The sequence below is a fragment of the Mesitornis unicolor genome, unplaced genomic scaffold (genome assembly GCF_000695765.1).
Source record: "Mesitornis unicolor isolate BGI_N332 unplaced genomic scaffold, ASM69576v1 scaffold35349, whole genome shotgun sequence".
NCBI lineage: Eukaryota > Metazoa > Chordata > Aves > Mesitornithiformes > Mesitornithidae > Mesitornis > Mesitornis unicolor.
In genome coordinates, this window is record NW_010205859.1 from 6,737 (window position 1) to 34,564 (window position 27,828).

Genomic DNA, 27,828 nt, shown 5'->3' on the forward strand with positions numbered 1-27,828 from the left:
TGCTAAATTACTAAAACACAAAGTGGAAATGGTGGTGTGGATGCCATAGATGTGTAACACCTCAGGAGTAGGATCTTCTTGTATGTTGCTATATTATTGCTCTCTTGTAAGACTAAAAGCTTTTCTGTTACCTGTTGTTCTGTGTCAGATGTGGGTCTTTCAGCAGTGGTTATTAACAACTAGATCAGGGTCTTACCTTGTTCCTGTATTTTGTGTAAGCAGAATAAGTTGTTGGGGGGCTTTGCTTATTTGTCACAACAGAATATTCCTAGGAGGAATATGTGTAGGAGGCAATGTAAAGGGAAGCTTACAGCAAGGCATCGTTTTCTAACTGAATTGCTTGCCATTGAATTCCTGTAGCTACTTTGCTCGTCTCCAGCACCGTATGGGTTGTCAGAGCAAGAGTTACTGAAGATCAGATAGCCCTGAGTCCTACTATGTCCAGTATGGACATGTGGTCTCATAGTCTAGTATGGACTATGTCCAGTAGGCTTTTTTAAGGAAAAGTAGTTTTTGTTAAGTATGACTCTAAAGGTATTGTAATTGTATGGCATTTTGGAAGCTGAAAATGCCTGTGTGTAAGGAAGAATGTTACCTTGAGAATACTTTCTCAGATGGGTAGTTCTGAGCTAAATGCTTTACTCAAATGGAGTAAAATTTTTGTACCAAACAGCAGTAATGTAGCCAAGTCTGTTCTGATCTGTTTTCAGTGGCCTATTAATATGGTAAAAGAACAGCTTAAATATTTCAATAGTCTTTAAATCACTAGGCCTACTAAAATCAGCAGTGTTTAATATTATACCATTGTAATTTTTTTCATCTTTTCAGTACAACTGCCATCAGTTACAATAAATGAAGAAACTGGTTTATCAGAAGTTAATTTAAAACAGAAGAATCCTTTGATTATCAGAAAGCATCCAGTTGCCACATCATTTGCTATCTTTGATGAGTAAGCTCTTTAATTATTTCGTACTTATGAAAACAACTGTATGTAAAAGAAGTGAAAGACAGAGGATGCTACCAGTGATGTTTCTGCACCTCTTGGGCACTTCTGCTGGTGAGGAATGTGCAGTCTCGGGCCACTCTGGTTGAACTGACCTGCAGCTCTATGATAACCAATGAGTATGCAGAACAAAACTATGTCTGTCTGACTTTTCCCTGTGTCTTAAAGCAGAACTGGTTCCCAGCCTAAAAGATATGCTTAAAAGTATGGGAATAGGAATTGGGTTTTGTTTTTGCAGAATCTTTGAGATGAAAGAATGTTAGCAATGCAATCGATGTTTTAGAAGCCTATGTAAATAACTGATACAAAAGATGGTAGTTTTTGAGCAGCTTATACCAAGGATTTAGTCAACAGAGGAAGAAGTAACAGTCATTAGAACAACAGGACCTCTGGATATCTGAAAACATAATTACCCAAGATGACATGACCAGCACTCTTAAGCCATTGTTCATCTAGGTAAAGAATCTGATTATAAGAATTCAAAATTATCACATCTGATAACAAGACTCCTCACCTGAAATTATTTACTGGCTCTTCATTAGTCCATGTATGTTAAGTACGTGTTCTGCTGCTGTTCATAAGAAGTGCAGTTATTTATGGTGGTACCCATTTGAGAAGTAGAAGATGAGAGATATGATAATGCTCACTGTGGGTCTGAGTTAAGATTTAGGTGTATTTGGAGATGTCAGGGGTTTATGGCGTGGTAATCTGTATTTGCAGAAATGATTAATAGGCCCTTTCATTCAACTATAAGGTGGGGTCGAGGGAGCACAAAACTCAAATATTGACCAAGTGATTACCAAAATGAATCAAAGCAGAAAGTTATCAGTACTTTAAAGTGCTGCTGTTAACTGCTTTAATACCAGTTCTTGTGGGTCTGAAGTTTGATGTAGGCTGAAATTGAGAGTTTGGATAGCATGATAGGCAGGCAGTTGTCAGTAGGGTATCATCTGCACACAAATCATACATACTTACCAGTAGACAAAAAAGTTGCCTTTGGAAGCAAGCTTTCAGTGGCAGTCTGTTGGGCTTTGTTCCCTTCACTGAAACAGACAAGTTACTTGAGTCTCCCTTTCACTCCTAAAACTAAGTATTGAGGGGGTGCGTGGCTGTGTGTGCCTGTTGTGTGGGTTGGGTTGTTTTTTTTAAAATTCTGGTTTATTAGTTTATGGCTGTTGACACAGCCCTCTAAATAATACGCTTTACATACTGTGGCTTCCAGAGACGTTTTCCTTCTGTGTAAAAGCTCTCCATGAATAAATAAAACTTCTCTGTTACTGGATAGCATGGCCATGGGTGAGGATGCTGGTTGAGAGCACTGTGCAGCTCCACAGCTGGCTCCTGGGGGGTCAGCCTGTACATAAATAGTAAGTCTGATGCATCAGACTCTGTGTGTGCTGGGTCCCTGTGTCATGCAATGGGCCAGTCCTGCACAGGGCATGTGGGTAGAATTAATAAAGCAGTGGTTTTGAGTAGCTAGAGACTCATGTTTTCATTATGCTATTGCTATTAAATGGCAATCTCAACTACTGGTGAAATTTTATATTACCCAGAAAATCTTTAATTATGCACTGCATGTTAGTTCCAATTGAAAAATTCTGTTACCCTTCCATTTGTTTTGTGTACTTGGCTCCTACAGCCTTGCTACTGACTTCTCCCTGCCCCCCTCCCCCCCCCAACTTGTCATAAACATTACTTGGCATAGGTGTACTCCAGCTGCTAAACTGAGTTTGATGACATCAATTCTGAGTGTCAGTTTAACAGTGTAAACTGAGGCTTCATGAAGACTTCAGCTAAAGTCTTTCCTGTTATGATGCCTTGTATTTCAGTCAAATGTTTGTAATGGTGGTGATTTTTTTAAAATCATATTTTAAATAAACTAAAGCTGAACGGTGGTTGTTCAAGTTTTTCTTGGCCAAAGTTGGCTTGTATAGTTTAGATGCTCTTTTTGTCCATTAGCTTGCTCTATTTTTAAGTTATTAAACGGTTAAAAAGAACAGTATTTAATCTCTTATAATCTGCATCATATGTATGACAGTTTATTTTGGCTGCCTTAAGGAACCTAGTACATCAATCTTTTGTTTTTCTTTCACAAGTGCATTACTCATTGTGGATCCAACTGCTGAGGAAGAAGACTTAGCAACTGGAACAGTCACTGTTGTAACTGATGATGAAGGCAAACTGTGTTCTGTGCATAAACCAGGTACTTTCAAGTTTATTACAGAAGAACCTATGGAGATGACAATCTTTTCTTGACTTCCATGTTATGTACCAGCTTTTCTTCCTAAAATGTGGGTGCTTTATGATAACAGGCTATTTGAGTACTTATTAAATGACTTGCTCTTGAAATTAATTTTGAAAAAGGTGGCACAACTGAGGTTGTATGTCCCTTCCAGTTGAAATAGTCTATTCTAAGTTCAAAAAGAAATCACAGCTTTACCTACATAGAGCAAAGGACAGATTTTGAACATGTCTCCTGTTATACTTCCAGTTTGTTTCTGTCTTCTTTGCCCGAGGCTAGAGTTAAGGAAGGTGTGTGCTCCCCAGGTGAAAGTTGTTGGTCATGAGAATTACAGTATTACATAGTACCCTCATTTGGGAAACACATTTAGAGATACTTAACTGAAGTGTAAGTAGAAAATAAAATTGTTCTCTTTACTTTTTAGGTGGAAGTCCTCTTACAGGAGCCAAGCTTCAGGACTGTATCACCAGAGCAATTACAAGACATAAAGAAGTAAAGAAGCTAATAGACAAAGTAATACAAAGTATAAAGCCCAAGTGAACAAAAGGAGAGATCTTTTCAAAAATGGATTTGTAAAAATTGTATTTTTTACGGTGTTCACAAACCTTTTATACTAAATAAACAAATACCAATACTACATTTACAAAGTTCCTTTTTCTTCTAAAATGTTTTTCACCCTTATACTATATACAATGCTGCCAACTGGTAAAAAATACAAGATAAAATGTTCTGTTAAAAAATTTAGTGACTTCAGGAAACCAGACCCTAGCTGCTTTACAGATGAAATCTCTTAAGTTCTGTAGGGCTGGCTTCCAAAAAACAGTTTATTTCAGTGTAACATCAAAAGTTCATTTTCCATCAGTAATATAAAACATTGATTTGTTTTTAAGCTTTCTCCTTTTTAATATGAAAGAAAAAAAATCCCCTCTGAAATTTTTATTTAGATGGGGAGAGGGTGGGGAAAAAAAAAGGCAAGTCTCAGGATTTTGGAGGGGCTGGTGTGCCTCTTTTCCTTTTACTTTTTGAGAGGCTGCCTGAACGCTGCTGATGACGCAGGTGAGCTGCTTGTGCTGCTGCTGCTGCCATAGCCATTTGATGCTGCAAGAATCGCAACTGCTGCCGTGAAGGAGAAGAGGGAGAAAAAAGTTTGTTAGTGTTGACTATAAAGCTGTGTTTCGCATCAGGAAGAATGAAAGGAAAGGGGGGGGGAAATACAATGAAAAGAAACGAGGAAGCACCAGGTTGACAAAAGGAATACACCATACTGGGGCAGTGAGTACAGTCAAGCAGCACCAGTGGCACAGAAGCCTGCTGAGGGCACAGCTGATGTTTCACATGTGTACTCGCGTGGCTTTGTTTCTTTGCCCTTTTTCTCCATTGCAGTAACTGCAGTAACTCAGCAACTTCAGTGAATGTTTGGGTTACACAGTACATCTTTAATCCCTTCTCAGTGTATGCATTGTATTTGCTACGTGTATCACAAAGAGGAGACTGCTAAAAAAATAAATTAAAATATTCTCATGACAGAATGCTGAAGGAATGCTTTGCCAGAGCTGTTGCTTCCATGTACTGACTGTAGCAGTGCTACACTTGAACTGGCAGGTGCTTACATTCATCCTGTTTTGAAATCTACAGGCACCTGGTAGAGCTTATTTAGGTATGTGCCACAAGCACTCCTTGAATGTTGGCAAATCAGGAAGGTGGATGTCTTAAATGAATAAAAATAAATTCAGTGCTCCAAGCTGAGAGAACCACAGATTTCAGATGTGTCATTATACAGTTTGCCAAAATTGATGGTTGGTTTTTTTTTGTTTGCAAGAAGATGAAGACATTAGTTTAAAAAAACAATAAAAAGGGACAAGATTTTTGGTTTTGGAGCTGAGAATTGTATTTTTAAAGTTTTTTTTTAATTTTATTTTTTAAACAGTCAGAGTGAAGTTGCTGGATTACTTGTATCTGTTGCTGCTGCTGCTGCAAGGCTTGTTGTTGTTGCTGTTGTAAGGCAGAAGAGAGCTGGAGTCTCTGCTGAGGAAGGCTTTGCCCAGGTCTGTTCACGGCAGAGCCAAGCTGAGACAACACTAAGAAAGGAGAAGGGGAAAGCAGGCAGGTCAAAGAGGTCAGGTTGAGCTGGTAGGGGTCAGGGAAGGAAGACATCAGAATAGAGAGTAACAGAAAAGGGGGATCAACAGAATTAGTTTCAAAGTCAAATCAGAAACAGCACAGAATAAAGTATATATGATATACATACTCTGTTAGTTAGAACATAATTAGATTATGAAGTTCTTGTGGAGACACAAAGAGGTTTCTCATACTGGATGTTAAGCACACAATTAAAGAAACATTCCTCAATGAAGTCTGGCTTGAAGGTATTTTTGTATCAAGTGTGACTTATTTTCATGTGACATTAACAATTTACTACACTTAGCTGCCAAACAAAGCAGAAAAGTGCATGCTTTGAAAGCTAAGTATTTAATGTATAATTAATGTGCTGATAATAAATAGTAAATTGTTGTGATCTAACATTAAGACTTAAGGACCAAACTTCATTTCAGCGTGAATTTATCAAGATACACACTTTAATACAAAAGGAGACTCAGCAAGCACGTACCTGTGGCTTGAGGTTGCATAAAATTCCCTACTCCAGTCAGGTTAATTACAGCAGCTTGTTGGGCAGATAATGCCTGATCTTGATTGGATGGACCTTGGTCAGACCCCTAGCAAAAATGAAAAGCTTGATCCTTATTACCAAACTTTGGTATCAATAAATAAGTAAATAAAGCCAGTGTGAAGGCAAACTTTTGAAGTGCCATTTAAAACCATTTAATTCTACATCTTCCAGTGCATGTAGATACAGGCTATAATGTAGTCACTATCAAATGACAGACGTTGAACGCCCCAGAACAGCTCTGCTTCAGCAGAAGTGGTATTATGCCCGTTACCCAGCAGAAGCCTCATGTAGTGGTCAATTTCCTCACAGTCAGCAGAGACTACAGTTTATGGTTGTAACCTTACAACATTTCCTGTCCCACTCTCAACCCCAAAGTCTTCAGGGGACACCATGTGCAAAGGTCCCAATCAACCAAAATGTAAAAAGTCTGAAACTTACATTCATGTGCTCATGTTGTGTCACACACTCCTCACATTCGTAACAAGTACAATCCCTGCTTTTAAGATTTTATTTTCAGAATAGAGCAGTTCTCACAGTAATCACTCAAATGGAATTACTGGAGTCTGATCTAGTGGCTACTGCAGTCAAAGGGTACTGAATTATGACCTCTAGAACTTAAATTATGCATGGCTTCACAAAGTAGGGAATTAAAGTATTATATATGCAGTTTAAGCGAACTGCAAGACTTTTGAGCTGGTGCATTTCCAGGAGTTGCAATGCTTCTTTAGAATAACCATATGAAATAATGCCACCGAGATCTAGGTAAACTTGACCAAAAGACTGCATATTAAGAAGACATCACCATCCCAGTGAAGATGGCTAAGACAGATGTACAAAGTCATAGAGCCAACATTTGGGGGAAAAGCTGCAGTTTGAAATGAGAATGTATATATTCTATTGGCAGCATAGAAAACTGTTAAGTCTTTTTGGGCTTAGGTTTTTTCCTAAGGTTTCTTGTCCTTAGTAAAAGGTATCATAGTATTCGTAATACCTCATTTTAGCTAATGACCCTAGTCTTACTCTAATGTGCAGTAAGACATAAGTTCCTCAGGGCAAGTCAGCCAATGCAGAGAGACTGATTTCCTCCAGAAGAACCTCTGCCACAAGGACTAGGCTTACATCAGGCTTTTTGTAAGTGCCCTTGAAGTTCAGTGTCTAGAAAATAAAACCCAATAGTATGAACTTGGATGATTTTTTTTGTTTAGTAATTCAACAAGTAACTGACATTTGGATTCTGAGAACAAATCTGAAGGTTTCCCACTAAACCGTCCCACATTTCAGAACAAAGCCAGTGACACAGGAGATAATACACCATAAAAAACATTTGAAAGAAGCATCTTATTTATGAACAGTCTACAGTAGCAAAAGCAAAATTATTATGACAAACTGAGTATCTAGTAGAAGGTATTTGATAAACAAAAGTCTTGCATGTCTGGGAAGACAAAAGATCACAAAAGCAGAGCAGCTCATTTTCCCAAATTGCTGCATTAGTGGTGGTAAGATTTTTAGACACAGGTAGAACCAACCACTCAAAGTTCGTCATTTTGAGAACAGACACATTGGTCTCTATCAAGACTTTAGACTTCTTCAGTGATTAAAGCCTTTAACACTAATTACAGGCAGCAGTAGTGTGTCTTAAGATTACAGCTTTAAAGCCAACTGATACTTTCTCTGGTGCAGAGAGAACAATTCCGTTGAACTACAGCAGTGAGGATCGTAAGCCAACTCACAGCAGCACAAGAAAAAAGTTCTAGTGACTCTGCAGTGATTCTGATCGTGCTCCTTCTCTGTTCATCCGATGTATCTGCTAGCTACGGTAAGCTACGTCCCAGCTTAGGGCAACACGAAGCTGATTTTGCACCACTTATAGAGTGGGCTGTCTCTCTTTATGCCGAAGTTAGGTTTTGTTATAGCTCTTCTATACATGATAAAAATAAAGGAGTATAACCCAGCTCCAGCCATAGCAACAAAGCCACTGCAGTCTTTGCAGTCTGAGAAGGTTTTGGAGGAAGACTTTCCTCAGATCTGTTGTGTAAGGGCTCATTTACTTGTGGAGATGGGGAGGAGAAACTATTACATCCATGCACCCCAGACTGAGGGCTGTTAGCACACATCTGTTCTCCCTGTTGCTGAGGTTGACAGGCTGCTGAGACTGTTGCTGTGAAGCAAACTGTGATGACTGCTGCTGCTGTTGATGCTGGAGTGGGTTAAAAATAAGTGAACCACCTCGAAGCTGCTGAAGACTAAAAACAACAGGCATAATTCAATCCAACTGCTGAGTTTCACACTGTCCTAGGATGAACATGACATTGATAATGACACACTCCTCAGAGGACTGGTTTTTTGTTTTGTTTTCAGAAAAGTCCTTTAAAATGAATCAGTTTACAACTGCTGCTGTTTGTGAAAAAGTCTTACGCTCAGAAAACAAACCTACATTAAATTATAGCAAGATATTTTCACAGGAAAAATTATTTTTATTATTCTAATTAAAACAGTAGAGATTGTACAGATACTGGAACTGCAGAGGCTAGTCTTTGAAAGCACTGTGTATTATTTACACTTTCAGAATACTCCACTGAATTTTAACAGATGCTTCCAATGAACAAGCTGCAAGGTCTGATGTAAAAAAAAAAAAAAGTTAAACAGTCTTGAATCCTGTCCTTTACCCTAGCTTTAATTGTACTGATTTTAGCCAAATTATTCTTGGCTTATATAAGTGGCAGAGGTAGCTTGAAAGTATGTACATCAGTGTGGAATCACACAAATACAAGCACTCAATTATACAAGAGCTCTACTCTGGCATAACTGCCCCCTGTGCCTGCCGTTTTCCATGTTTCTGGAGTGTGTACAGGAGTGAGAAGAGGAAGTAGCAAAGCTACAGCTGATCTTTCACTGGTATTAGTTTCTTGAAGTATGGTGCAAAGTCTGTGGAACACTAACTCTGCAATTCTGCACCTGCAACTTTAGGCTGACTTCAAGATCCAGGAACTCCACTCAGTTCCACAGATGCTCCCTCTGTTCTTTAAAATAGAGCTCTGACACAATGAACAACTTTTGCTCATGTTTGTACTTGTATGTAGGGTTTAGTGGAAAGAAAACATTTACAGGCCCTCTAAACTCCCTACCTTACATGAACTTCCATTTCCAATACCAGAAGCTCTTTAAAGCTATTTCTGTACCTACCTGTGCATGTTCAGGTCAGCTTTCAAGCCTTGTATGTGTAAGGAACAAAAGCTTAGGCAAAATCCAAAAACAGAAGATTGCATTTTAGGATAAATCTCTTGAACTCCTATGTCAGCATTTTTATATCCTTACTGAGAACTAGCTGCTTTGCTGTGAGATAAGAATATAATTTTCACGTGGTTCTTTATGGAAGTAGGTTTTTCTCTTGTTCTAAGCATTTTAAATTAGCAATTAAAATTTGCAGTTATAGCAAATACAGTTTGTCTGATCAACTGGCTTCAAAGACTTGTGGGGGGCAATGAAGTTAGCAGCACTAACATGTGCCTAAAGAAAATTAAGAAATATTATTGCATCCAAGTATATAAATTACCTGTAGAAGATTTAAAGGCCGAAGATTTGATGCATTTTTCAAACCAAAGGGGCTGCCTGTTAAAGAAAACATCTTTTTATTAGTAGGAAGTCTTTACTTAATTATATATTTGTCTTGCAATTAATACATCTTTCTGCTGGGATAATTTCTAAACATTTGGAAGCTGGAAAACTGGCAAGTTTAAATTTTATGCTTAATACAATGCTGCATTTTTCATAATGTTGATAAGTTCATAGTTATCCAGATTCAAAGCTAAAGAGAGCTGACCAAATGGCAAGAAATCTGTATTGCTACTAAACACTGTACCCCATAATCTATAAACCTGTTAATGCATTTCCACAAAGGTGAATGTGGAGAATATCGTAGCAGTTATTCTTCAGTGATTCTTCTTCTGGCTTTGAACGGTTTTACTGTTTGCACAGTAAATCCAGAAATGTCCAAGGGCTCAATGAAGTAATGAGCTCTCAGTTTCTCAGTCATTAACAGAAAACAATCCCACCCAACATCTTAGCAGCCGCCCACCCCCTCAAGGGCTTCTAGCAAGATGTATCTGACTTGCAGAGCTTTTGGCATTATTTCACATGGCACTCTTCAAAGCTACGCTAAAGAAAAGATGTATATGTAGTAAGCTATGAGTTAGATATAAAATGGATACAACTGCTGTCCCTCTGAACCTCCAGAGGTCTGCCACCGACCTAGCTCAGCTCAGTAACCCCATCTGTTATGTGGCTGACAGCATAGCACGTAAACACCTGTGACACCAAACTGGTAGAGGTTGATAGTGCTTGAAAGGACAGAATTAGAAGTCTTCCTGGTGAACCAAAGTAAGGGTCCAAAAATCAGTAACACTGAATTAAAAAAAGACAAATGAACAAGTACAAAATTGTGAGTAACTAGCGTTGTGTCTATACAGCAAGAAAGGATGAGAAGTTACAGCAAGTCACAAACATATCCAAACCATCCATATCACAAACCACAGAACACACAAAAGAACCTCTGCACACAGTTCACATTTATAAATATCACTGTCACAATATGCCATAGATGCAAAAAATATAAATGGGTTCAAAAATCAGATAAATCCACACACTAGAAGTCTAGCACGGGATATTAAGCTCAAAGATCCACACGGATAGTTTTCATCTGAGAAAGTCTCAAAAGCTGTAGATTGCCAGAAGAGCTACAGTTGTTTACAAGGGATGTTTCACTTCACACTTTTGCCTGGTCTTAAACTCTCTTAAGCAACCTCTAATGACAACTGTCAATGACAGAATATGTACTAGGCAGATTTTTGGCCTAATCCAGTAAAGCCATTCTTAGGTTACTGTAACGCTGTTGTGAAAAATACAAATAAAAAATAGGCAGACCTCATTTAGGGAAATGTTAACAGGAATGTTGTGAAAGAGATGAGATGCATTTATTCTGCTGTACTCCACAGTGGTAAATCAGCCAAGCTCATGCTTATGCCCAGTTTTGGTTATTGCATTTTAAGAAGGATGTAAGCAAATTGGACAGTCTAGAAGAGAGTGACAGGATTATGAAAGGTTTGAAAACTACAACCTATCAGAAAAAGACAAATGTGGGACATGACAGCATGTTTGATACTTAGAAGGTAAGAGAAAAGGTGAAAAACTGTTTTTCATGTCTGTGAAGAACAGGAGAAAAAAAATAATTTAAATTTGTAATTAAGGAGATTCATTGCAATTAGAAGCAAACATTTTGTTCAGGCAATGAACTACTCCAGACAGCTACCAAGGGAGAACAGAATCTTCCGTAGTGAAGGTACTTAAAGACAGTTTAGACAAGCATTGGTTCAGTATGGTTTAGACAGATTTGACTCTGCCACAGTGTAAGGGATGGATATCTTCAAGTCTCTTTTAAACTTCTGCTTCCATAATCATATACTGGGGTTTTATTTGGTCTTATTTTTTTCAGAAAAAATAAACTGAAAGTTTACATGCTACTTTAGGTAATATTGAGGGATACAGATTATATAGTCATATTTGAAGGCAATAAGGAATTGATTATCCTACTAGAATAAAGCAGTATCGGTGACAGAATAAAAAGCTCCACACATTTATAAAGGGAGGCCTCTAAGGTCAGTCATGCCTTTTTTTCTGGCAGTCAGCATTATCAAAACTGCATTGGAATTTGGAGTTTCTCTCAAGCTTTCTACAAAGCATACTAAACAAGCCAGGTTTAGAGTATGTCTCTTCAGCTTAGCTCCTCAAATTTAAACAATGATAAACATGGCCTGTCCCTTTCAATGGAAAAATACGCATGCTGTTCCCGAGCTCCAGCTATCACACAAATCTATTCACACAATGGCCACTGTCATTCGTTATTCTCTCAATATGTTTTCACACTGTCCCTATCTGAAGGGTAGCTTTTCAGCTTATTCACACTAACCTGCTTGAGAGGCAGACTGCATTGCAGCAGGCAGCGCACTTGGTACCAGACCTCCTGATGGTAAAATGCCACTCAGATTTATACCTGCAGGGGTTATGGCACCAGTGTTGCACCCCAACATAGGGTTTGAACCACTCATCAGTGTCTGTGCTCCACTGTAGAAGAGGAAAGACAACACATCAAATCCAAGTGGTACAAGCAAATCTGAGTAACTAAATTTTTGCCCTGTCTCATGACAGGTAAACAAATTGTTTGCTGTAAATGGGATTATGGATAAAGCATCAAGGCAGCTTAAAAAAATCATTATGCCTACGGTATAACAAATACGTAAAGCCATATTCTTGGCATAGACAATTTTTTTTCTCTGAGATAATCAATGGAAAATAAAACAAGTAGTTCTTTTACTCTAGAAATACTGAAAGATCAACAGTCTTCAAAAAGGCTGTACTATCATAACAAAAGTTAAGGAACAGGTTTGTGGGTTTTTTCCACTATTAAAAAAAAAGATATTTCCAATTAATCAACAGTGATCAACTGCTGAACACCTTGGATGAGTAATTCAAGTGTCTGATATTTGCATTGATGCATACTATGTATCCTACACTGACCATCTTACATTGATCACAGAATTTAATTTACCCTAAAAAGCAGTTCATGTTATACCACAGAATCTATTCTTGACAGAGGCATTATTTTTTTTTAAAGCACAAAATGAGTTTTAAGGATCAAAGAGTGTTTAACCTCAATGTTTGATTAAACTGTTAGAAAACAGATTTGTTGTTTTCTTGTAGTCTACATACAACCTTCCATTCATAGGCACTTTAATACCAAATATTTTTCCATTTTTCACTGAGTGGTCTGCATATGATATTTCCCCTCCAAATAATAAAAACATTTTTCAAACTTAAAGAGCAAAACCTCAGAAACCACTGAAATTGAGGTTAAGCCTTATGAAATTAATCAAAAAAGCCGAAAGCACAATTTTCTTCATACACTATTTGTTATATTTGAGAAATACGAACAGCTTCTATTGGCTCTTTGCTTGAAAATTATAAAGCTAATGATCTTTTTCTACTGCAGATTCTGAAAAATATCTATCCTAATGGGTGCTGGACAGTCCTGTACCACTCCTATCCTCCCCACTCCACCATCCCAATAACCAACCCACCCAACACAAATTCCGAAACCATCATAACAAAGAACTTACCACACGGAGCCCACTACATTGATGAAGTTAAGTCCTGCAGGGTTTGCCATGACCTGGGTGGAGGCTGTTCCTGTAGTAATGGATGTTACCATGGTGGAAAGAGGAATGGTCATTACAGGCAGTGCCTTGCTCAGAGACATTTGCTGCTGAGCATAGGGGGTTAACAAAGTGGGCTGAGGGGTGAAGCCTGAATCTTGGGGAGTAGGGGTGGCAGAAGGGGTAATAGGAGTTGAGCTCTGAGCATCAGGAGGGTGTGGGGTCGATGAAGGGGTGTTGGTTGGAGTAGGAGTAGATGGTTTAGGAGTTCCAGACCCTGCTCATTGAGAAAAATAAAAAGTACTAGTTTGTTATAAAAGGCCAGTCCTTTTTTGTATATAAGGTTAATGGAATCTTATTTAGCACTGACAATTTGTTCCATTTTTTTAGACTGCAAGTGTTAACTTCTACATGACACGAGTGTTGCAGAACGCACTCATTGTTAAGGATGCAGTATAATCACACAGAAAACCCATTCTCCATGCTTAATTTCTAAAGCCATATATCAATTTGTATCCTCCATTAAGTCCTTCCCTAATTTATCGCATATTAAGTCATAACTCCACTCAGAAATACTTAGATCAAAATAAAACCATTTCTTAGTGACCATTTTACCCTAATTAATGTTCTTGTCCTAAAATGTTAAACAGAGAGTCTATATGCACTGTCTGCATAACAGTATCATGTCAAAAACATATCATGGAAAACAACAGATTCAACAAAGAACATACACTATTTCAATAATTGTGTGGTCATCACATTTTGATCAAGTAACATTTTTTAACATTTAAGAGCCAGAGGATAATACTGCATCTTTAAAAGTTACTGTGTAATTCCTTCTGCTCAAATGTAGCACGTATAGCATCTATATTTGTTGTGGATGCAGCAAGTATGGTTTATCAACAGAAAAACAAAGGTGTTTTCCACCACACCCCAAGGTTTTTTCATTTTTTTTTTTTTAGTTTTCATGTCCTGCAGAAAGAAAGGAAATAAATGAGAATGTCCAGCTGTTGTGATCAGAGCCTTCAATAATAACTGTGTGCAGTGAATTCGCACAATTCATAGCACTAACATAAAAACTGAGTAAATATGTTAGTAGAAAACTTTTATGTTTTTTTTTCCTTTGTGCAAAACCAGGCAGAAATGTTACACCTTTTGAGCTATCCAGATTTTAAATTATTTAATGCAAAAAGCATATTATAATACTGTGCAGGATACTGGAATGTGCAGTATACAATTATTAATAAAAAAACTGAAAACCTGTCGCTACGATTTCTCTTGGTACAAGTCTGTTCGTGAAATGTCTCAAGACGCATACATATTTTAAAAAATGTTTATGATCTATTGCTACGATTACAATGATCCTGTCAGTGTTAATGAAAATACTTGCACTAGGAAGTCACTTATTATTGAAATTTACATTTTAACACCTGAGAATACGGTGCTATCATCATCAACATCACCACCACACTTGCAATCAGCAATGATTTGTAAAACAGTGTAGGAGTGTTTTAGAAAATCATCTTATCGTTTATTGTATCACCAACTTGGGACTGATCAGATTATATACATACATAGAGATACAACTGCACCAGCTCCTAAAACATTTAAAAAACCAGATGCTTAAATTATGTAAAGGCAAACTGATCTAACATACTGTTTTTACACTGGAGGAAAAAAATCTACACTTTGGAATTTTATCTCATCACATCATCTACCAGCCTTTCAGAAATGAGGAGATCATACTAATTGCATAAAATGTATTAAAACGTATACACAGAGGGTGCATACATATATACAGAAAAAACGGACACAGTTACAATAAACATAAATACATACAGTGAACAAGAGACCTGCCTAAAGCTGCACGACTTATACAATTTAGGGTACACTGTACACTTAAGTTTCATCATTCCACAGGGTAAGCAGTTTATCTCAGGAAGCATTTATGCAAAAGCCTAAGATTTAATGGAGAATTTAGGTCGTGACTCACTTTGTGAAGAGCTGGCAGGAGACATGGCAGCTGGAGAGAGCATGCTAACTTGATTAAGATCCATAGATTGTTTCCGAGAAAGACCAGGAGGCTTAGAAGGAGGAGGAGGAGGAGTTGGGGACTTTAGATGGCCGCTTGACTGTTGTGGACAAAAAATATTACCTGAAAAAGCATAATTAAAATACATTATTGTTCTGTGTGTACATTTTAACTTGGATTTTTTTTTAGGATAGAATTTGCTGAATGATATAATCAGAAATCAACAGAATTATGCTCTTTTCACAGGTAAGATACTGATTTTTTTTTTAAATTAAATCTTTACTAAGGAGATATCATGCCATTTTACAACAGGCAGAACACATAAAAAGGAGATGCCCGAATCAATAATTACCTGAAGAGCTACTTCCTGAACTTGAAGGTAATTTGATGGGAGGAGGTCGGTGTTTTACACCTTTCCCCAATACTGAAGACTGAACAGAGCCTGATATACTTTCTGGCTGCTAGGAGGAAAGAGAAATTAACACTACCACAGTAATAATGCGAGCTTTCACATATTTAACAGAAAAGACAATTCAATTGATTTGTATTAGACTTCTCAAAACTATAACAAAATTCCCTTCAAACATTTCAGATTTTCCTTTCTTTATTTTAAAAACAACCTATGACTGGCTCTCTTTAAATAAATACTTAACACCAAGAAGCAGCTTGCAAGTGTTGGTAGAATTTCAACCAAGTAAAAAAAATAATTTAAAAATGAAGTTTCACTTTTCTCTGCAATTCTGAAATGCTTCTTAGCAACTTTCACAGATGCAAGAGTGACAGATGCACTTTAAAAATTTTTTCAAAGTTACATCATTTCATTCATTCACCATCTGTATATATCTGCCATTTCCAACAATATGGATTTAGAGAACAGGCTCAGATGGAAGCAGGAATTTAAATACATTCAGGAAAATCCTGAATGCACAGAAATCAATACACTTTTTTTCCCCATTGACTTCAGTGGGATCAGAACTTCACTCATCTTTTCAGAGGAAAGGTTCTTGCCTGTTCTTAAAACCTACTTATCAGGTTGTCTGAACATAAATTAACCGCAGCTAATTAAGTCTGTAGCTCTCAGTCAACCACAACAGACTCCAAATCCATAATTCCAATAGCAGACACTGTCAAAAGACTCAACAGTGAAACAGCTGTATTTTTACCTGTAAAGCAGGTATCCCATAAATAAAAGTAACATCTAAACAAACATACAGTTCATGAACTGCTGAAGCTAGAAAATGAGGCTCTCAATATAACAAGTGGAATATTTCAGTGCTGGAGCCTAAACTAGATGTGCATGGATTAGCAAATTGGAGCATTCAGCATTGCACAGGGTCAACCTTTTCGGAGAGCTGAGCTTCTGCTGATCCTCAGTAATAGGAGACTCTCTCTACACGTTTCTAATCACTTGCTTATAGAAAAAAAAGAATCTTTTAAGGAAAATTCTAAGGATTGCCTCTGTCTTCTGCTGCTAAAGACTGCTTTCTGAATTCTGAAAAGAAAGACTAATGCTCAATTCAAAAAGTGACTAGATCATTAAATACAGTAAGCTGAGTAACTTTCGTTCAGCTTTCAGTGGGGGCATGGATAGCCAGATGAGATGACTTCCAGAAGTATCCTCCCACCCTAAGTTATTCTATGATTATAATATACACACACACACACACACACGTGTACACATATGCCTGTATGTGTATATACACATATAAAAACATTCATATTCCTTTCCCCAGCTGCTGGCATCTGCACTATGCTCTCCTGCCTGACACCAAGAATTACCTCTTTCAAGAGCAATGTTGTTTGCAGTTTAAAAGTAGGTATTTAAGGCAAAAATGTAGCAAAGAAAATAGCCCAACAGAGACAAAATTCATTTACTAGTTGGAGCCTAAATATAGCTCATCACTACAGTACTGAATCTGACCAAGAAAGCCAGAAGAATTAAGTAAAACACAAAGCAATGCCAGCAGGCATGAGTATTTGGGAATGCAGGAATTTCTACTGGATGTATGTATACAAACATGAACTTTAAAGGTGTGTGTTTGGGTTTTTTTAAGTTTTCCTATTCAAAAGGAAAGAGAAAATAATTTTAATTATTTCTAAAGGTAAAAAAAAGTTCAGCTACCATATTCACTGTTATGTGAAGTAAAACAAAACATAGCTGCTTTTTACTATACTGCTCTGTAAGGAGTTCATCTGAACAGGGGAAAATGCTATAATAAAGCCTTGAAGCTAACTAGCTGCTTAAAAAAAAAAGATAGGGATAAAAGGCACAACATTTGAACCCTGAAAACAAAAGTGTATTCCTCTAACTTTTCCAATATACTCATTCTGAATGATTGTGACAATAAAGCATTTAAGAATTCATTCAGAATGAAGTTTTTAGATTACTTTTAAATGTGGACAGCAACAATTACTCTAGTAATTCAATAATCAAGTTTAAATAAAATAAATGTAGGGCTCTATATACTCACTTCCATTTCCTTCCCTGGAGAAAGATGACTAAGGTTGACTGATCCACTTGAATTATGAAACATTTTCACAGGGCATTTAGCTTCACTTTGTACTAACTCCTGATACTGGTTCACCACTCTGAAACAACAAGGACATAAAAAGATAAACAATGTTGAACGTCTAAAATAGATATGTATATGTAAACGCAATTGTATATATTACAGTCATATATATTTTACATACATCTGTATAAAACAGAGATGCACATAAATAAAACATATCTATATCTTCATATATCCGTCTTCCTACGTTATGTTCCTGGGCTCTCTTCTTAGATTTATTCCATTTTAACTTTTGTTTTAATCACTGTCCTTTTTTCCTAAAGCAAAATACAGCCTGTTTAAGAAATACTCTCTTGGAAGAATATGCAAAACAGTGGCCAGAATAGTCTCCAGGATGTCAGTCAGTGGGGATCCCATTCCCTCCACAGAAGTCCAGAATCTTTTATTAATCTGTGTCCTCTTCTTATGCTCCCTGTGGAGCTGTCAACCCTCCCTTAACTTGAGGTCTATGTCAGATGAGGGCTCTGAAAGCAAAGGATGAACTAAGAGGTTCAGACTGAATGAAGATCCAAAAATCAGAAAAGCAATCACTCTTTCTACTTTGAACACCAGGACAGCTATACTAACGAACCAGGATGTATCCAGAAATTTAAAGCATCAATAGCATGAGACAAATAAGTTTAAAATACTGCTCTACCAAATCAAATCCCACATCTCTCAGAGAATATACAGCAGAATATACAACGTGACCTCACAAACTTGAAAATTAAGCTGAAGACCTGTTAATTGTCATGTCATGTATATTCTGGCATACTAAACCTCAATGAAGAGCTGCTGGAATATTTCCATCAGCTTACACCTAAATGTGATGAACTACACTTCATTTTGGTATGGCACTGATACAATATGCTACTACGTGACTAATGCAGATATAAGCAAGGGCCCCAAGATACATGGCAGAGGAAAGGCTGCAGTGTACGTTTTTCAGCAACTGGGTTTTAGACTGCCTTAAAATTAGAGTGGAATTGGAGTAATAAAATACCCTGTACTCAAAAAGGTGGTTCTTCCCTCCCTCTTTTACTATTTCTTCCTGTCCTAGTCCCTGAAGCCCAGCTGCTTATTTTGATAGAAGGGTTTGTGCAACCTAGCGGCAAATGATCTGGAAATCAATCCCAGTTAAAACTAGCCCCCTATATTACTGTTGTTTTAGTTTTCAAGCAACCAATCCCCCAATTCAGCTTACAGCACAAACAGCAAAAGTCTCTATCAGCACAGAGGAAGGAGCAAATATAACTAAAGAGTTTCTTGATAAAAATTATCTATTGAAACAACATTATTACCGATTTTTGACCAAATCAAGGACTCAATGCCCTGCCAGGCACATAAGATGACGGTGAGGAGTTAAGAACTATAGCATGTACATGACCTTGAAGCGTTCTATGAAGACAGAAAAAACCAAATGGTTTTGACAGAGACTGATTTTTAAAGGTTCTGTGCTCATATGCACAAAGAAACACAGGTACCTAATGCGATACACACTGAAACACTTGAAGTACTTATTTTACTGCCTCAGTTATCCCAGAATTGCTACTACTTATCATTCTACAACTAAAATACACTGGAAAACTGTTTTGTTACTTGCTTCTCTAAGAAAGTAGAATCAAATAATGCACAACACACAAAAATAAGTTGCACAGATAAAGTCCTAGATTTCATCTTAAGTTCAAATGAACAATTTCCATGATTGCTAATTTACCATGCAAAATGTCAAGATGAAATTCCTGCTAAGTGCTCTCACAATTTTAATATTACCTGTGTAATCAAGAATAATAACTGTAAGAACATGCTTGAAATCTAGGTAGTGCGACAAGCTGCATTCACATATTTACTTTCCTCTATTCTTCCTTGCCTGTTAAATATAGAAACTGCACACTATATCCTACTTCTTGTTATCAAGATTAATTGATCTTATTTTCCTCATCTGTTCCACATCTGTATCCATAACTATAACATTAGCAGTCATAATGGCTTTTAAAAAGGAAAAAAATTCATTATCTGACATCAAGCCAAATGCTTGCACATACTATATCAATTTACCTTTCAGCATCAGTCTTTGAACCAATAAGGAACCTGAAAAGTAAGATATATAAAAAATTTTCAGTTGTGAATTAGACTAAAAGAATATGTTTTTATAATCAAAAAACTTCGAATAAATGTCAGAGTTGCTCTTTTTTCAGACCTGCTGAAAATACAAGAGATACTGTTTAATGGACTGGGTATTATTTAGTATTTGAAATACAAACTTGGCTTCATAACTATATATACAATATACACACATGGTCTATTATGGTCTAGTAAATGGTCTCCTCTAAGAGTAAAAGGCTAAACATAATATAATCAAGCCCTATGTTTTCACAGCACCTACAAAGCAAAAGGTAGAATACGGAAGCTTTGTGTTTTATACTTTCAAAAAATGGAAGTAACTGCTACAGAATTGCTACTGTAAAAAGTACAAGGAAAAAGTTACACCTAAGTCAACACATCAGTATACTCACATTGAAATATAAACTTAAGAGTCCTGTGGGTATGTCAAAAAACAGCCCTAACTTGCAAAACCCTGCAACCTTTGGTTTGCAAACTTACTTCAGTGATTTTTTTTTATGGCACAGACCTTTCCTTTGTTTCTCTAGCTCAGAAAAAAGCATTGTTTCATTTTACAGCAGAACGATAATAATGTCTTCTGCACCTTTCACTTCATATGACATAGTTTTCTAATGATTAAGTATCCAAATTTTTTATGAATTTCAATTGGTAATGTCTAAAAAACATCAGACTAGAGCAGTGATTTAAAAAAAAGCATCTAGCACCTATAAATCCTTTTAATTTCTAGACTTATTACACAACTGTAAGCCAGCACTGCTGTTCCAGGAGAATCACTACCAAGTATGTATGCTGGTTTGGGCTGGGATAGATTTAATTTTCTTCAAAATAGCATGTACAGGGCTATGTTTTGGATTTGTGAATAGAACAGTGTTGATAACACAGGGATATTTTAGTTACTGTTGAGCAGTGCTTACACAGAGTTAAGGCCTTTTCTGCTTCTCACACCACCCCACCAATGAGCAAGCTGGGGTTGCACAAGAAGGGAAGGGACACAACTGAGACAGCTGACCCCAGCTGACCAAAGGGATACCCCATACCATATGACATCATGCTCAGCACTAAAAAACTGGGGGAAGAAGGAAGTGCAGAGACGGTCAGAATCACAGTGTTTTGTTTTCCCAAGTAACCATTATGCATGAGCCCTGCTGTCCTGAAGATGGCTGAACACCTGCCTGCTGATGGCAAGTAGTGAATGAGGGTTATCAAGGACTGGAACAGGCTGCCCAGGGAAGTGGCTGAGTCATTTCTGAAGGTATTTTAAAGATGTGTAGATGTGGCATTCAGGGACATGGTTTAGTGGTAGACTTGGCAGCTAGGTTAATGGTTGGACTGCATGATTTTAAAGGTCTTTTCCAACCTAAATGATTCTATTAATTTCTTATTTTGATTTGTTTTAGTGCACAGCTTTTGCTTTACTTATAAACTGTCTTTTATCTCAAACCATGGGTTTTCTCTCTTTGACTCTTCTGATTCTCTCCCAAAACCCACCAAGGAGGAGAGAGTGAGTGAGTATGTGGTGCTTGGCTGCTGGCTGGGGTTAAACCACAACAGTATGGAAACAAATGTTAAATAGTTCAGTCTACAGATAAACCATTCTGAGTATTAAGAAGGGTAAGTATGATAGGAATTACATACTAGACAATAAAAATAACTTTCACTAACAGAACTAAAGTTTGCCCAGGCTCACTTCTCCTTGCCTTACGAATCTGGTACACACAGCAGGGAGAGCCAGGGAATCTTTGTAGAAGCACAGCCAACAATAACAGATTCAAAACAATTCAAAATGACAAAGCTTCTGAGGAGCTATGTTTTTCTTCATCATTTATTTAGCCTAAATTTCTCTGCATAAGGGTAAATATAATATAATCAAGTCTTATGTTTTCACAGCACCGGGCAAATTTTGACATCAAAATAAGTAACACTGAAAAAGAGTGCTAGCAATGTCTCACCATGTCTTCACAATTTGAGTGTGTTAGGTGTGGTTTTTTTGTTTGTTTGGGTGTTTGTTTTTTTTTCAATATAACTTTAACGTAGAAGAAACAAATCCCTTGAATCAGATTTCTTGCTCTGAAGTATTTTTATGACTGAAAATGGTAAGTAATGTTTGTCTTCCTTCATCTATCAGATCAGAGCTCTGTTTAAAACAACACGTGACTTACTGTGATGGAGTTAATAGGTTGTCATTTTCATCATCACCTTTGAGTGTCTGAATTTTACCATAATACAAGGGATTGCCAAGAGACTGAAAAATGGTCAGCTTTGTTTTCTGAAGCTGATTACCAACTTCACATTCAAACACATAATCATCTTTCATTTCCTAAAAGCAGAAAATAACCAAATAAGTCCTAACAAGTCATAACAGCTAGTAAAATATACGAGTTCTATACAATACAGTAAGAAGCACTCTATAAGAAGGGGTGATTTGAGAAAAAGTTATCTAAAGGGATTAGAGGAAAAAGAGTTTATCATCTCTTAAAAATACAAAAATATTGCAAATCTTAATCATGTTAGATATGGAAAGGCAAACTGCGTAAACATGTATAGGAAGAGTTTTATATAAATTATGACAGTGCAACAAAATGTTCCCACAAAAACGTTGGAGATGGAGAATAAGTTCTACAGGGAAGTACTACCTTTTGCTAATATGAAACTACAAAGACATCATGACAGATGCTGTTAATAAAGACAGTATCTTGCCTCCAAAATTACAAAGAATTAATGAATTCATTTATGGCTACTTATGTTAAATGACTACTTATCAAATCATGTTATTTGTGCCAAAAATCTTAAGGATCAACTTAAGCATTGCAGAAAGAGCTTTTTGTAAGAGGTATTTAATATCACTTAATCTCTTTCCAAATTTAAAATTTGGATTTTACCAGAAGCTTTGGGTACCAGTGTAAAGAAAGCAATTTGTTGAACAGAGTACTGTTCCCTATAAATTACTATGCTTTCTTTAGTATACAGCAACAGTACACATTACTTGGGAGATTTAAGTTGGTTTTTCTGGAAAACCTGAGGAAGTTACAAGACTGATCACATGCGTGCTGCACTGTATGAAATTAAAAGCATCTGTGGTAATCTTGCTGTGTCTATAGAATACATGAAAAATGAATTAAACTGGGGGAGGGAAGATAATTCTCACATTACTTTGTTTTTATTGAAATAAGAGGCATTTTCACTAAAAACAGAGAAGTTTGGCGGAACTACTTACATGTGCTGGCCAGACAGTCGGTTGTGAGTCATCAGGCTTGATAGACTTTTCCACTTTGGCATACTTTTCCACCTTAAAGAAAACAGAGATATCAGAAAAGAAAGAACAATAGTAATACTGGGCGAGAAGTCATTCTAGCACAGCTTTTTATCTTTAAGAGTGGCTACTGTGATGGTCTTAAAAAGTGAGTGCAAGAAACAGATAAGGATAGCTCGATACTTTGTACAGCATTCCTCATTTATGTAATGCATTCAGAAAAAGTAAACTGAAGAACCTTCAGAACTTTACATTTTGTTACACCATATTTGCTATCTTAAACTTAAAATGTGAAGCAGGGCTTAAGACTATAGATTGAAATTACTGCCTGCAGTGTGGAATGGTTAAGAAATCTTACAATACCAGTAACTCCTAAAGACTCTGATTAGGTCTAGTGCAACACTGTTGAAATGCAATGTGAGAGAAGGTTCGTACAAACTTACAGCATCATTTCAGGTGTAATGCACAGTCCTGCCAGCCCTAACAAGTTCAAAACTACAATCTTGCCTAGTTTACCAAGCTCTTTTTGTATGCTAGCGGTATGTGTTTTGGCAGTGCCAGAAACTGAGAATCTGAATGGCCCAGAGAGAAAAATGCACACAATGATTAGAAAAATTTCCAGCTAGAATTCTCTATATAAACAATTCAATTACTGAAAATATTATGTCCCATATTATCATAACATGTCAAAAGAGTCATTTCTACCAAGCTGAGAAGTGACTAATTTTTAAATAATTTTTAAATAATTTCCTTATCTCATTTCTTTTTGTATTTCCTATATTATCAACTTCAAATAGACATGTGTGCATTGAACCCACAGATGAACAATATTAAAGGTGTATTTGCATAGTTTATAATTCAAACTATCATGTTACAATTGCAATATATTCCGATGTAGTTTAGCTTGTATTTATACCTTCTAGTACAACAAAAAAATGTTAAACATTAAAGTCACTGCTACTTTTTAAAGGTCATTCTTTGATACCGGATACTCTTCAGTCATTTCTTCATAAAATACGGTTGATACAATTGGTAACAGTTGCTAATGGTAACAAATGAACTTACATCCACTTCAGAAGGTGCAGTCAAGTAGCAAGGGTTCTGTTTCCACATATCCACGCACTGGAAGATGAACAATCAATATTAATGTGTTAAATGTTTTAAATAATTAATAAATATTTAAATAAGTAATAAGTATAGCCACCTATGCCTCAGAACACTTACATTTCCAGCTTTAGAAATTTTGAGGTCATACTGCTGGGCTCCTTTCCTCTCCTTTCTTTTCTGTAAGTAGTCAAGTAGTCTGAGCTGAGGTGGAGTTGAATAGTGAGTGACCTCCTGCTGTCTGTTCAGAGATGACCTTGAGTACCTTTTGAAGCACCTATGGTAAAATGACAGATAAACTTGTAAAACCATCAAAATGAAATTCCCCGCTGCTTGTATACAAACAAAAATATGCAGGGAAATGCTACTTACATTGAGACTAAAAGGTTTTGAACTGTTATATTTGCTATTCTGGATTACACCATACAACTCAAACTCTTATTTTCATGTTTTTAAAACTACTAGTATTCTCTTCATGTGTTCCAGCACTAAGAATGAGGTTATTTTTGAAATGTATAATTGAAGTACACTGACAAAATGAGTAACTAACTGAAAAGTTGCCAAGTTTAAAATATTAGTATATCATCACAGATTTCAGTTCTGTCAAAAGATCTGTGTACTGCTTAAGTAACTACATAAAGCTATAAACACAGTAACTACCCTCCATTCTTTGTCTCATGCTAAACCCACTGGTACATTAATGCTCTTCTGGACTTTCATTAAACACTTTTGCTATTTTACTACTTCAATGTTTGTTGACCACCAAGCTCTAATTTTAAAGACAGCTTGCTCAATTTCACTATTTGTACTTTTTTAGGCATTACCACTAGTTCCAAATTAGCACAGTATTTCAATGCAAATCTAGTTTTAAACATTTCAGTAATTCTGACAGACCATTAGCACATTCTCATTCTACAGAGTGAATGCAACTCTTAGTAGAAAATGTGAACCATTTCAACCTTCTGTGGGGAAAAAAGCGAACAACTACACACAAAAGTGAAACAATTTCAACATTTTGTATATGGTGCATTCCACATCACTTTTAAGTTTTCTAAGATTCTAATAAGCTTACACTTTTGTTTAGCCTAAATAACAAACACACAAATAATTCCCTTGATTTCCTCATTTTAGGTGTAAACTTGTACACAGCTTTTAACAAACTAGAGACCAATATACAAGATAGCCACTTATGTATTTTCTATTACTGAGCTGCCATCTAATGGCTTACAAAACCCAGTCAGCTTACATCTGAATTACACAAAAAAGGACAAAAGCAAAACAGCAATGTAATGTTATTATGTTAAGAAAATAATATACATACACATTCTTTTGATATACAAAAATAAGCATTACAAGATCTACTAACTGAAATACAGAGCAATATTGAGCACTTAAGATAATACAATTTCTTGACTGTTTCTCATATTCCTAAATATTAAGTAGATATTACATGAGAAGAAAAATTTTCACATAAAGCATTGCTTATATTTTTCTTTGAAACACTTCATAAAATTTCAAATGTAGTCTCAACATGTTTCACACTGAAAAATACCGTTTCATGGGGCGAGTATTCATCTTCTGCTTGTTGTACAGGAGTCTGTTTGTAGTACAGGTCACTGCTATTGAAGGATCAAGACACAAAGGCTCTGCTGTAGCCAAAATAAGTTGGCTCTCAAGTAGGAGTTTGTCCTCCTGTAATATACACAGCTATAAATAAATCTAAAAATACAAAGACTTTTACACTAAGTTGATATACATACCTATGCATATGTGCACATTACCTTAAAGAAAACTGAAAAAAAAAAGTGTGTGGATAGTCAACAAAAGAAAATATCAAACAGTTAACTATCATTAACCATTATTATGAGTTACGGAGCTTTGGGTGGGGTTTCCAACAGGGAAATAAATCCTTCTGAAAAGCAGGGGGTATGCTGTGGCTTTTTGTTTGTGTTTTCTTTGTTTGTTTTAAACACAGTCCTAGTGGCAATGAAATCTATTTTCTATCAGTGACTTATATTGATGGACTAGCAATCATTCCCATAAAGATGATTCACCTGGGACTTTCAAATCCAATTCGAAATGGATTTGAGCATGATTCTGTATCTGAAATATAAACAAGCACATTGAGTACATAATGCTATTCAGCATTTAACTAACTATAACTGAACAACTGTAGTTATGTAGGATTCTCTTTACCATAACAGTATCAATAACAAAATGATGCTAGAGGTTCAATTGTGTCATTAGACCGCAACTGCTGTCCTGGAGCTGTATGTTGAAGATAAATGAAGTAAAGTAAACTAGTTAGAGCAACTCCAATACTGTCATTCTGCATTATCAAAAAATTAAGGTCTGACTCTACAAAATTTTTAGCTAATTCAATTGTTTTCTATGGCATCTTCTGGGAAGATACTATTAACAAGTTAATTGAGCAGCTCTGTGGAGCATGTACCATGCAGCAGTATGTGCATAACTGACAGTTTGAATTAATCACAAATATAATCAGTTTTGTTTATCAAACAAATAAAGAAATAATCTAAATTAATTTTATTTTATTGTGTATTTACAGCATCACTGTAAAGTTTTAAAATAACTGCTAACCCACCTGTGTCCATTTGTGGTTGTCACTTGTTATAGAATGAACATCACAAATTAAAGTCTGAGGAAGAAGACATAATGGCAATTAGCTTTCAACTAAATAGTAAGATTTCTTAACATAAGTTCAATCATAGTTCATATTCATTTTAGGAACTACCATAACAGTGTGGAATGACTTAAAACACTTACCTGCATTGTAGGACGCAAAAGAATGTGCTTGCTTTGGTACGTTGGAGACTTCATGTTACCAGACTGCCTATAGTCACGTATTTCTGCTATGACACATCCACAATGAAAAATATTAACCTAGTTGAAACAAAAATGCAACTTGTAAATAAACAAATACCTGCCTCAGTCCCTGGCTCCAAAGAGATGTCTTATATATCACAGAATATTCAGTGATGCTATGAATAAAACTAATCACTAATTTGGTCAGACCAGTGGTCTTCACTACATGTTTAGACATAGCTAAAATAAAAGCTTCAAATGTAGGGCTTTCATATGCCAGCAATGTAGTTTTAAGAAAATCCCATGTGACATATTTCATAATGACAAAGAACAAAGGACATTTTGTTAGGTCACAGAAGTTGTCTGGCAGCCTTAACCATAGCAATCTCTCTTCTATCACTTTCTCCCCAGTATTTTTTTCCCCCTATATAAAAAGAAAACATTAATCTGTGACATAGTTCCAAACACACAAGTGTTTTATTTCTTGTGGTTGGAATCACCTATGTGAAAGATTCAAAAAACAAAGGTCTGAGTACAAAACATTAGTTCTTTTGAGGACAAAATTTTCAAACCTGAGATTTTTCCAAAAGATCAACCAAAATAGGTGGTAGCTCCTCTGCATCCAAATATTCAAGCAGTTCTCCTTCCTCATAAGGCAGCCGAATGGTCTCAGAATCTATATTTAAACAAAACATATTGCTTTTGTTTTGCCTTTTAAATCCAAACTTCAATAAAAAGAAATCTAAAACAAGCTTGCCACAGGAAAAAGTAGGGCCAGCGGAAACCTATTCAAACAGGCATTCTTTTCTGCATTTCTACATC

The 27,828-nt window shown here is 36.3% G+C and overlaps 2 protein-coding genes across 2 annotated transcripts in view; one reads left to right on the top strand and one right to left on the bottom strand.

Moving 5' to 3' along the window:
• The window catches only part of EXOSC8 (exosome component 8), a 10,553-nt gene extending 6,665 nt beyond the window's left edge, over nt 1-3,888 (top strand). Inside the window, exons 9-11 of the mRNA XM_010191567.1 lie at nt 829-949; nt 3,100-3,206; nt 3,670-3,888. Coding sequence (XP_010189869.1) covers nt 829-949; nt 3,100-3,206; nt 3,670-3,785 — 344 coding nt within the window. The 3' untranslated portion in view covers nt 3,786-3,888. The remainder of the gene's footprint in view (nt 1-828; nt 950-3,099; nt 3,207-3,669) is intronic.
• SUPT20H (suppressor of Ty 20 homolog (S. cerevisiae)) overlaps nt 3,811-27,828 on the bottom strand; it is a 32,851-nt gene continuing 8,833 nt past the window's right edge. Inside the window, 19 exon segments of the mRNA XM_010191566.1 lie at nt 3,811-4,361; nt 5,854-5,976; nt 8,024-8,059; nt 8,062-8,146; nt 9,467-9,518; nt 11,872-12,030; nt 13,083-13,395; nt 15,112-15,273; nt 15,503-15,611; nt 17,622-17,739; nt 19,761-19,793; nt 21,986-22,143; nt 23,041-23,112; nt 24,142-24,198; nt 24,301-24,457; nt 25,733-25,872; nt 26,786-26,839; nt 26,968-27,084; nt 27,579-27,682. Coding sequence (XP_010189868.1) covers nt 4,261-4,361; nt 5,854-5,976; nt 8,024-8,059; nt 8,062-8,146; nt 9,467-9,518; nt 11,872-12,030; nt 13,083-13,395; nt 15,112-15,273; nt 15,503-15,611; nt 17,622-17,739; nt 19,761-19,793; nt 21,986-22,143; nt 23,041-23,112; nt 24,142-24,198; nt 24,301-24,457; nt 25,733-25,872; nt 26,786-26,839; nt 26,968-27,084; nt 27,579-27,682 — 2,150 coding nt within the window. The 3' untranslated portion in view covers nt 3,811-4,260.